Source organism: Vanessa atalanta, chromosome 4, assembly GCF_905147765.1.
Source record: "Vanessa atalanta chromosome 4, ilVanAtal1.2, whole genome shotgun sequence".
Classification (NCBI taxonomy): Eukaryota; Metazoa; Arthropoda; class Insecta; order Lepidoptera; family Nymphalidae; genus Vanessa; species Vanessa atalanta.
The window spans coordinates 12,381,940-12,395,039 of record NC_061874.1 but is presented as its reverse complement, the minus strand read 5'-3'; the positions used below and the strand labels follow the sequence as shown (position 1 = coordinate 12,395,039).

General features: G+C 31.9%; 1 protein-coding gene across 1 annotated transcript; it reads right to left on the bottom strand.

Moving 5' to 3' along the window:
- Window positions 1–454: 454 nt before the first annotated feature.
- LOC125077651 (sucrose-6-phosphate hydrolase-like) lies at window positions 455–2,057 on the bottom strand. The gene has a single exon (XM_047689639.1). It carries the CDS (start codon window positions 1,983–1,985, stop codon window positions 537–539), a length of 1,449 nt encoding a protein of 482 aa, XP_047545595.1. The 5' UTR covers window positions 1,986–2,057; the 3' UTR covers window positions 455–536.
- Window positions 2,058–13,100: the final 11,043 nt, after the last annotated feature.

Genomic DNA, 13,100 nt, shown 5'->3' with positions numbered 1-13,100 from the left:
TTGCTATAAGTTCGGTAGATTAGTCGTGATGAGCTTACAACCAAACAGGCCGGTGAGTTACTTTTGCTTGTAAATTATTATCATCGATCGTATTTCGTTTCTATATTATTGAATATTACCTTTATAGTACCATTTTATATTATTGCTTAAATCTAAATTAGATATATTTACATCGTGAAGCTGCCAAGGCACGAAAAACATGTTTGTGTTCAAATACAATAAAATAAATGATCTAATTTCTGTTATTTATATGCTATTACAGCTATCTGAGAAATATAATATTTAATAATATATAATTAGGTAAATTATTGTGAATTAAAAGGCTTCTGTCCAATATTTTTCAAATCATAAAATGCAATGAATATTTATATCTGAATTATTTTCTAACTATTAACTATTTTCATTACCTTACTTTTCGTTTAAATGTTTATACAAACTAAATAAAACGCTTATACTTTATGATATGATATATTAATATATTTGTGGACACCGTTTATCTGTATGCTTTAATTTCACATGTTTTTAGTCGGTCGAAACTACTTCTTATTTACAAAAACAGTACGATTCAAATTTGTTACACGCATATGTTTAACTGAGCTTTTGTCACCTAAACGCACTTGTACTGGCCCGTCAGGAAAGAATCGGCTGGAGATTGTAACTTCACCTTTGCCACAAAATATTTCGATAGAACTGGCGTCGATGTAAATCTTAATTTTCAAATCTCTTCTCGGTTGCCATTCTGTGCGGCGAAGTCCATCGTTTCCTCCACGGTCAAGACTTATTGTACGATGCCGAGAGTCATAATTAATACTAACTGTTGATTTCGAGGAATTTTGTGACTCGATAAACAACTCCAGATTCTTTGAACTTCTTGCGGTAATGCTAATTTCAGCGGCGTTATCATTAAGTGGAACAGTCGTACCACCTGCAGACTTTCCTATGTGAACTGTTTCTCCACGGATTGATTTAATTTCAGGAACAGGTTTTTGAATTATACGACCCCCTTTAGAAAGAGACAAAACTCTAGGTATTGTCATTTGTCCATTAAAACCGTCAAGCTGTTCAGGATAATTTTGGTCCCACATATCGAACCAAGCTATAACTATTCTACGTCCTAAATCATCAATGACGGTCTGAGTTGCATAAACATCATGGCCGTGGTCCAATTCTTGAAATTTAGCTATTGGCTTAAAAGTATTTGTTGAATAATCAAAATCTCCAACGATGTAACCAGTTTGATAAAGATTTCTGTATTTGTCGCCTTCAGGTTTTACTCCTTGGGGTGAAAATAGTAAAATAAAATGACCGTCAAGCTCAAAGAAATCAGGACATTCCCACATGTACCCGAGAAAACCATCAGATTCATCAATAATCGATACTTGATTCCATGTAATTTTGTCCTTCGAGGTGTACAAAAGGACACGTCCAAGAGTATTATTATTAAAAGAATTACCTAATACCATGTAATAAGTATCAAGATGCTTCCAAACTTTTGGGTCTCTGATATCAGGTTGATGTTCTGTGCCCATCAGAACTGGATTATTTGGGTGTTTTGTAACAGTAATCCCATCTGTGCTAGTAGCTAGGCATTGGTGCTCCTCGTGGTCAGGTGATTGTCCGGGATGATTTACATGTCCCGTATAGAACAGATACATGGTTTCATTTTCAACAATAGCACTACCAGAAAACACTCCAGATCGATCATAGTCTTGATCAGGATCCATGGCTATAGGTAGATGTTCCCAGTGGAAAAGATCTTTGCTCTTTGCATGCCCCCAATGAATAGTTCCTGGGGCCAAACTGCTATTAGGATTGTGTTGATAAAATAGATGGTATTCATTTTTAAATTCACAAAAACCGTTGGGATCATTCATCCATCCCTGTGGAGGAGCCAAATGATATCGAGGATAGTACCGATCATTTACTTCAGCGTATATTCTGGAAAGAAACAGAAGAACTGTTAGAGTAGCGTACAAATTTCGCATATTTTCGGTTGAAGATAGTTGGTTAATTTGGAATTTAATGAAAGTTGAATCATGAATAATGTTAGTCCACTAGTCTGCGTGCTTTATATAGAGGCGAAGTCGTGCTTCATTTATATTATCCGTTCTATTAATCTTTTGTTGAATACATATATGTGTTATGCAAATTAGAGATACTTTGCAAATCTGAATCATTCAGATCATGATATCAATAGTAGACTAATGGAAACTTTCCGTCACATGCAGTTGGCATGTTTTAGTGCAGAAATCATGTTTTGATCGTTGATTATCATGCACTCTAGTTCAGTCAATTGTTACAATTGACTTTTAATTATACCTTCATCTGCGAAATTTTATTCTTAGATACACATTGCATTTGCATTTAGATATACTTTACATTACATTTGCATTGTTTAAAAACAGCCGTTGATGTTCTTATGTATTCAAAGAGACATCATAAAAATGTAGTTTAAGCATTAATAAGTAGTTGCATTTCAAAACCTTTAAATATTATTTAGGAGAAAAAAAAACAAAGTTAAAGATACGTTAATCATCTTATTATATAAAGGATAACTATTATTTTATCTAGAATGATCTATGATTTTTATTTTTATTCATATATTATATTGGCCCAAAATTCAGTTGTAAAATTTGACATAATTATTGGTAACAGTCAAAATAAATAAACGCCTGAAAAGGCGATTTCATGCAACAATCATCATGATTTTCAATTTAAATTTTAAAGCTTACAAATAAAAGTGAATGTGAAAAATGATTTTTTTTTTAAAGCTATTATTTTTATTAAATGGTCGTTTCACAATATAATTAACAGTTATGTCCCTTAGGAGTTCCTTTACCGAAGGCCAATCGTGGGGGTATTTAGATCCTCCCCAAAAAAATAATGTCAGATTCATTGAATAAGTGTAAGTGGTCCTAAATCTGCTTGCAAGATTTGACCTAAGCAAACTAACGCATTGGCATTGAAAACATTGCAGGTTAAATAAAAGCTTTTAACTAAAGAAAATTGCTTGTTCGCAACATACATCGTTAATAAAAAAAGTTCACAACATCGCTTGCTTTATTTTTATTTTTTTATGGTGGAGCCGAAATGGCCCTGTGGTTAGAACGCGTTCATCTTAACCGATGATTTCGGGTTTAAACCCAGGCAGGCACCACTGAATTTTCATGTGCTTAATTTGTGTTTATAATTAATCTCGTGCTCGGCGGTGAAGGAAAACATTGTGAGGAAACCTGCATGTGTCTAATTTCAACGAAATTCTGCCACATGTGTATTCCACCAACCCGCATTGGAGCAGCGTGGTGGAATATGCTCCAAACCTTCTCCTCAAGGGAGAGGAGACCTTTAGCCTAGCAGTGGGAAATTTACAGGCTGCTAATGTAATGGTGTAAGTGGTAAACACATATTTTAGTGGGTATTCAGGCGCCTTCAGCGCCAGCGAGCCCCACATGCCTCCCTCCCACATCATGTGGGGGAAACGCGTAATGCGTTTTCCCAGCGGAAAAAAATGGTCGTAAACACATCGATGCGATACAGTAGCATACCTAAGCAATGAAATGTCATCTATTTCAGACGCAGAGTACCCAATGGATTTTTTGGATGGATGAGAGTGCTGTTATTTGGCCGGGAAAGCCCACCTACATTGCCACTTCATATGAGGAATGACCCAAAAAAAGTTTAAAATCCTCTAAATACAGATTTCTTCGACCAACTATCCTCGAAAATCTTTGGAATATTTTTGCTGTTAAACTGTTTTCCTCACACCATACAGAATTAGCCTTATCGGTTAAGTATTACTTGACAACCATAAAAGCATAATTTATAAATTGACTTTTATTTATCAAGTTTTATTAGACATTGGTTTGATTGTTTGTATCTTTTGAAGACATTTAATGTGTCATCTACTGTTTAAAATATATGCATATAATTTACTGTGTACTGCTTAAAATAAAATCTCTTACAATTAATATCATTATTGTTAATCAAATTTAATTAATTATGCAATAAGTAAAAAAATAATTTAAAAAAAAAAAAAAATCATAAGGGAAAATACTCGATGGACGATATTAAAAAAGGGTTAATTCTTATATCAATATTCCCAATTCTTACTACGCATAAAGGAAGATAAATAAAACCAATAAATTCGGAATAATTTAGGTATGTACTTAATAAAGTTTATGTAATTAGATAATACTACTAAGCACTACCTCTTCTCTCTTATTATTTTTATTGAATTAGATAAATTATTTAACACAATGACCATTAATATACTTTTCTTAAACATTACGTATTTGGTGTTAGATTAGGTAAGTGCGTTATGCAAGCTTGTCTGAGCAGGAAACATCCACTCATCAGATGTTCTATTGTTGTGTTCGGCTTAAAGAGTGGGTGAGCCAGTGTAACAAGGTACATAACATCTTAGCTCCTAAGTTTGGTGGCGCATTGGTGGGTTGTAAGGAGTGGTTGTTATTTCTTACAGCGCCAACGCTTATGGGTGTTGGTGACCACTTACCATCAGGAAGTCCATTTGCCTGCCCACCTATTACATAAAAAAAACTTAACACAAGCCCTGCACAATATATTCCTTCATTTACCTTTTTAAAGTTATTGTTAAGTTTTTTTAACTAGCATCTAAAAAACTAACTCTACCTTGTTTAAATGCTAGAGTGAAAAACAAAAAACATCAAAACATCATTATGTAATTGTTTTTTTCTTTCAATAAATTATCATAATCATTAAAGATCTGGTCAAAAGAACAATGTGTAAACGTGTGTTAATATTACAAAACGTATAACCATTCGCACATGTTTAGTATGTTTGTCTTAATTTTTCTAAGCTCGAATGAAATGATAAAAAATTAACGAAATTAGATGAATTTCACCCAATGAGAAATTCTTAAAAAAAAACCATTAAACTCAACTCGATGTTGGTAGTAGTCGATGTGGTACGGTGTGTGAGTAAATTTTTTCAAGATCCATATTTAATGGAGAGATTTTCTATACGTGCCATATTTCAAATCTTATGGTTTCAGTGAACTGGAGAATGAACGATTGGTATTTTGACACATTTTATTACTAGTTACATTGTTATTCATTTGATTTAACGACACTTAACGTTTAGATTAATTATTTTCCTGGAGTTAAAAAAAAATCATAGTACATAGTTGACTTGATGGTACGGCCTCGTGATACGTCTTAGTGCGCACCATTCACTCATCAGATATTTCATCCCTAAACAAAAATACGAAAATACCTACCTATATTATTAATAAAATAGTATCTAAAAAAAAACATTATTATAGTATCCATACTGATATAATTAATGATAAAATAATGAGCACGTGAAAGATTCACATCAATCAGATTACTATTGTTTGCGGGAATCGGGAAAAATAGATAAAAGAAAGTCTAAGCAAAACTTCTATGATTTCTAAAATTGCGATACAAAGGTATCTTTGAGATTTTCTCTATTTATTAATATAGTCAATTAATGAATTATTATTGTAGTTACACGTATGTTTTTATTTAGAAAAAACTATAACAACAAGATAACATTAAAGCCGAGACGGCCCAGTGGTTAGAAAGCGTACATCTTAACCGATGATTGGGGATTCAAACCCAGGCAAGCACCACTGACTTTAATGAGCTTAATTTGTCTTTATAATTCATCTCGAGCTCGACGGTGAAAGAAAACATCGTGAGGAAACCTGCGTGTGTCTAAATTATTTTCTGAATTTCTTAATTATTTTCTTATTTTATTAATTAAATTCTGCCACATGTGAATCCTAAACCACATTGGAGCAACCAGGCTCTATATGCTCTTAACCTTCTCCTCAAAGGGAGAGGAGGCCTTAGCCCAGTAGTGGGCATTTACAGGCTGTTAATGTAAAATTCAATGATAATATATAAAGCTCTTTATAATAGAAAGAGGCAGAGAGAAAGAGAGGATGAGTTCGTCTGGATGGGACATTACGCTTTTTCCTTACGTACCAATTTCTGCTAGAGTTTTTTTTTTTTTTAATAATAATTTTTTTTTTAGTTTAGTTTACTCAACCGTTAAAAAAAACAAATCAAAAATATATCGTTCCAAAAATATATCAATTGATGGGTATTTACATTAAAATAGTGGGTCTCCTGCGAAACTTTGCGTTAATTCAAAAGATTTTTTTAAGAATTTCGTTTCATTGTAAACTGCACGTCACTTATCCAAATTTGGCGCCCAAATGATGAAATCTTTTTCAATTGGAGTTTGTCGACGACAATTCACTTTAAATTTGTTTACGTTTTTCGTTTTTTTCTTATTTACTTCTTTTTCCGCTTTCTAAAATTAATTCATTGTAAAATCGTAACAATTGAGTAAATTGCAATCAATAATCCTCTTTATTTTTCTACACATCTACAGCTGGAGCTCTTCAATATGAGACCATAACCGATTTTTTATGTGCAGCAATGGTTCCATTCCATTTCCAATCACTGGGACAGAAATCGGCTTACGCTATTAATATGTAAGATTACTAGCGACCTGTCCCGGCTTCGCACGGGCGCAATGCTGATACTAAATATAACTACAGAATGTCTTACAACGTGCACAGTTTTTCAGTCATTAGCCAATACAGACCGCTATGTCCCTGCATTTTAAATCAGTAGTATTTGATAATATGCATTTAAATTACTTGCTGTAAAGGCTCATATTAATCTATATTAAATCCACAATTAATGTAAGGTACTTAATTGGATAAGGATTAATTTTGTACTGCTTAAAATCGTTTCGAAAATAAGCCATTACCATTTCTCGTAAAAAGTAAAGGATAAAAAATGGTTATTGTGGGTATCCCTAAGAGATAAACATATACCATCACGGATTTTTTTTAAAAACCTTTATAAGGTGTACAATACTGTTGTACATTATTTTTATCTATCTCGTAGGGTTTAGCCAGTGTTTGCAATGTAAGCGCAAAAAATGTGTTTATTTACGAAATCTATTAAAAAAAGAGCATCAAAATCCCATGTCCAATTTCAAAGATCATACATAGAGACAGACAGCGGTTTGTTAAAATGAAAATTAACGAATACATTCTAAATTTTTTATCATCTATATTAAAAGCTTATTATTATAGTTATAAACTTCTTCATATAGTCAAAAATTTCTTTTCCCTACGAACAAAGCCGGGGCACTGTATTGTGAAATAAGCCACGCTATGAACACGTGTACGAAGTAAACGATGTCTCTTAGCGTTATGTTATATCTATTGTCGTAAGATAACGGGACGTCTGTTTGTTTTATAACAAAAACAATACAATGCGTAACAATTTTCAACAAAAGAAATCGTGTCTGTTATTCGAATCACAAATGAATTGTCATACCGTTATTATATTACATAGATTAAAGATCGATCGGTGGTTTTCTTTGTATGTATGTGTTCAAGCAAGTGTTTGTTATTATGTTAGTTAATGAGCCTGTGTACAAAATTATTATTATTATTAAAATTGTATTTGTTAGGCTCTCCTCTGTGAATTTTTTAATAAGTTTACCCTCTAGTCAAATAATCCTTAAAAAACACAATAAAACCCCTGACTGACTGACATCAATTTTTTTTAATTAATTTTACAAAGACATTATTTCATTTATGTATTATTTACGCGTGACGTATTTTGATGTGATAAATAAAATGTCAGATCTCCTAGACATTATTGTATCATTATTTTATCACTAGGGCTTAAGTGGGTAAGTACACATAACAGTGTTTCGAGAAGCGTAGAGGAAAAACTTCAGAAAGGTTGAATAGCTCATTATAACTTTAATTTTAATTAATGAAATAATTAGATATAATTTTATTTATTTAATACACATTGTTTTAACATGTATTAAAGTCATATGTTTCTAAATAAATGTGAATTATATTATATAAATAGCTGTGCCCGCGACCTCGTGCGCGTTTGAATTTAATAAAAAAGCGCAAATTTATTATTATTTTACATATAATTCTAAAATAAAAGTATCCTAAGTTAGACAACACACTCCAACAACAAGACACTCCAATTTTATTATATGTATGTATAGATGGACTGTCAAAGATAACTTGATATTTTTGGAAGATGTAAAATTTTCTGATTAACATAACTTTGCAATGACGAACACATTATTTTCTTAATTGAATCATTTTAAAAACTGTAAAAATATTACTAATAATACTAATACTTTCTTCTTCTTCCTTCTTCTGGGAAAGAATTTCGGGGGTCCTTTTGGTTGGGGTCTCTTTGGCTAGTGGTTAGGGTCTCTTAAGCTGGTATAACTCGTTTTAGAAAAATAAGTTAAAAAATAATTAATTCTAATTTGAATACGCATTCCATAGTTCCATCGACTGTTATATATGTTATATTTTCTGATTCTCATCACTAGCCAGTCTGTCAAAAAGATCAAGCTAATTTGAACAGGGTATAGTATTATAGGTATTTTGTTTTTTTAGTTTTGCCTTTTCTTGTCCCAAGAGAGCACAGATTATTTCGCCAATGTCACGTGCGAACAGGGTATAGTAAAGTTGTATGACGTTTGGCGAATGTCAAGCGAAACTGTCACGCCGAGATAATAAAGTTGGCCCCTTTTTGTTTTTTTTTTTTGTCGTGCGACACTCTATTTAAATAATTTAAGAGTTAAGGTATAAAAAAGCTTAAAAATAATATATCATATTTTTGTGAAAAGGCTTGTCCAGTTTGTCTTTAGAGCAGTAAAGTTGATTGACATTTATGTCATAAATCCTGTAATATCTCTTAGATGTAACATTCTTTCAACATTTTAATGCTAATTATTTAAATACTCATTACAACTTTAATGAACATTTCTGAGTGCTGCAGCAAGCATGACTTCGACCGAGTTGAGCAAATAATTATCTATCTTAACTTGGTATAATTTAATGTAAAACTTCAATGTGTACTCGCGTATTTGTTCCACTTTACAAGGTTTTAAAGTAATTTGATTCTTCGTTTTCTGACTTAAACTAACATATCATCAGCATAGCAATCTTATTTTAACTCAAGTCAAATATTGTATTTGTATCCTACTTGATTATGCAACCGACCGTCACCATTATTAATTCGTCGCTGGTTTTTTTTTATATTTTCAATAACACTAAACAAAATATTATTATAATTATAGGGGTACCGCAGGGGTAGAACAAGGGTTTATTTTGAAGATTTATATTAAAGGACAAAAATATTAAAAAAGTCTTATTTTTGCGTGCACGCAAAATATAATATAAATCACCGATTATTACAATCGGATGAACAGCTTAGGAACGCAACAAACCTACACACTTTATTTTTTATTTATATTGATAGATAATGCACGACAAAATAGGTACACAAACATACCCCAGATAATATAGCTGACATAGATTACCCTAGACACAAAAAATAATGTGTTCTAAATTGCAATTTAGAAAGAAGATTCTTTCTCACTAAGCTATATAACTTTTTATTTAATAAATATAATATTAGTATATACTCATTTAATACACGTTCTTCAAATATGAAAAGTTAACAGAATGTCGATTTCCGAATATGATTTGATGGAAAATAAAATACACGGTAAAATAATATTCACGCGAAAAAAAATTTGTAGCCTTTGTAGTAACACAAAGATGGCGATATCACAATTTTTTTTCCTAACAATTTCAAATTGTTTTATTGAATAAGCATAGATTAATATAGCACTTATTCATATCTATATTATCAACTATCATTAATTCAGAAATAATACCCTGCCCCAATAAGAACTGGCCGGAAAAATATTGAAAGAAAAGAAGGTTTTATTCTTGTCAAATTTTATAATTGACTAAAAAATTCAATATACAAAAGAAACAAAAACTTGGCAATCATTTCATCTCCAAGATATACGATATGTAATTTATTATCTTTGAACAAACTTTTCAAATTTGTCTTGTCTTTCCTAATTATTAGAAATGATAAGTTCATGTTAATTTTTTTGTATTGATTTTATGATTGTTACAATTTCTCATAAATTCGTTAATGTTATTCCAAATATTTTTAGAGAATATGGACTGTGAACCAATAGTCGATATTTTTCCTTATGGCTTTGTCACCCTAAAGTATGAAGCCGTATCAACCAAAGCAACATCATCGCTAAATAAATACTTTTATATCTTCTGAGATGTTACAATATCTCAGGTCTTATCAGTCAGGGACGTAATTTTTGTTTATGAGGAATAGAATAGCTAGCGTAAAATGAACTTCGAGAGACCTCAATAACAACCGAGGTTGTTATAAGACGCATTTATATAGGACTGAAATGAAGCAATCAACTTAAAATTGTAGAAAATCAAGTCTTAATGACCCGGCGTCATCGTTCACCTTCGTTAGACACAATGGTGCCGCGTTAAATAAGACTATTTGTATATGAACACAATATATCAATTTTATCATTTTCAAAATTTCTTCTTTCTTTTTCTTAAATTTTTAATCCTATTTTACACAACAATTGTTAACACCACAAGCAATTAGTTCCATTTTTTTCCTTGTATTTCTCAATCTATTTTGCAATAAATAAATATCAGCCAAAGGTCATACCCAACTCATAAAGAGTATTGATATTATTTATGTTGCATAAAGAGTGCTCTCAAAAACACCACCAAAATGTTCCTACACCTCCAACCACTAAAACCAATATTGATTACCAATATTGGTTATTGGGTTTATAAGGTAGATTCTAATTCGCCACGTGCAAGTTTCCTCACGATGTTTTCTTAATCAATTTAAAAGTCTCTTATTATTTTAAATACTCTTCAACTGCTGTCAATTAAAATAGAACTTCAACCTAGATAGAATATATCTTGGAAAGAATTGCCAAGTTTTTCAATAAGAAACTCAACAGTTAATATTATCAAGGTGATACTCATACCTTTTTAATATTTGAAAGCACATAAAAACGTCCGATTCACTTTTTCGTCTGACCACTATCCTTTTCAACCGTTGTCAACATAGAAAGCTTATAAATTGGTTTTTGCGTATCGTCTTTGAAATATGTTATAAAATTAAGTATCTTCGCCGTGTATGTCTGTCTAAGCGCACAATATGAAATACGATCAAACAGATTTTCATACATTTTTTTTTAACGAACGATGTGTCTCATGACCTTGGTTTAGGTGAATAATTATTGTGTAAAGTGTAAATTGGCTAAATATGACGATGATTAATGAAGGTAAAAATCACGATAACTTGAAAATAAAAATAGTTTCATATGTCAACCTTAATTGTCAACTTTTGTCGTGATATAAGTCCAAATATCCAATTCAATTTTGACATAGAAAAGTTATTTTATTTAGTCTAAAACAAAATAAATATAGGGTTTATTTTTTGTATGCAAGATATTTTTAAGGCAAAGGCATCTTGAACATAAGATGGAGCCTATATTCTATAACTGAGTGTTGCTTGCCCGAGTTTGAATACACTCAATCACATATCTCTTATGAAAATTAGAGTAACTACAATATATACTTTATGTAATACGACAATAGGTTCATTTTACAATACTGACATGACATATTACATGATGATCCTCCTGGGCGATTCCAGTCATGGCGGCCATTGAAAGGATACTAGCGAACTGATACAGAACATATTATAGTGCACAAATGTGTTAGCAAACATGAGGTGCACTCTCTGTTCTCTCATTTTCATAATTCGATGGGACGGCAAATTCGTCAAGCCACAATAGAGTTCAGGCCCATTTGAAAATTTTGAGAGTGTAGGTACTCATTTACACTCCGGGCTGATAATAAGAATTTTTGCAAAAAAACCCAATACCTCTTCATAAGCCCAACCTGGGTCTTGAACCATGAACCTGCAGCCTCATATCTGGCTACTAGACCAACGAGGCAGTCAAATACACTACATAATATATTAATATGGATTCGTCTGACAATTGACACTTGAATAGAACTCATCAATATAACCTTAACAGCATTGTTGACCTACTTTTTCTTACACGGCTATTAATTCAAGAACGCCCACATCAGTTCGAAGTTCGGGAGTTCGCAATATTACACTCTACTGCCCTCTAAAGTACGTAAATACATCAACACAATCTCTTTACCGCATCAGAATATCGTGTTATCAGACTAAGACAGTTAAGTAATAAAAAGTTCAATAGTATTTGCTCTTGGTTGTGTTTGTTTTTTTACTACTCAGTATTGCAAAAATGATGTTAGTATTTATTTGTAATGGAGGATACACGTGGCAGATTCTTGTTTACTACGTGTTGGTTTTCGCAAAATATTTTCCTTTACTTCCGAGGACGAGATGATTTACAAATACAAATTAAACATAATAATTCAGTAGTTAGGTTTGATTCACGTCTTGCCTTGGAATGGGTAATATTTTTTAGGAGATATGGAAAAACATAGTAGTTATATTATACACGCATAGAAAAACTAATACCGTTGAGTTTTTCATGCAGGTTTTTGTCAGGTCTGATGTATTTTTGTGGATGAATGGACATTTTTAATGGCTCGTTCTTTGATATATATGAAAAAATATGTAAATATATTCTGAACACTTTATTGTGCTGGCTTTTTTCACAAACTTTGTAAATGGTGTAATTTGAAAGATCGAACTAACTTACCCGGTGATGTCCATACTCTATTCGATACTATTTGCTAACTATAAACAAGCTAGATAAGAAATATTTACGTTTTCAATTCCAGAGTATACTATATGAGATTAGTTTCTTTCCCTTTGGACTTTGTACTGCTCAATACTATGTCCTCACAAATACTATGAAACCAGTCTTTGTTCACCTAAACGTTTGTTGTCCGTTATTAATTTGGATGATATTCTTTGCCTTGAAAAGTCCTTACAAAGGTTTCTACTATTTAAAAACGTGAAAACTCATATATGGTGATTCAACCAGATTTTTAAATAGTAGGAATATCTAATTACTTGAAATTGCAACTTACACGTACAGAAATATACACGTGTAGATTTTTTTGAACTGTTTCTTTCTTTTCCCAACGTTGGTGGTGGTTATTATTACACTTGGTGGAAGGGCTTTGTGCAAGCCCGTCTGGGTAGGTACCATCCACTCAT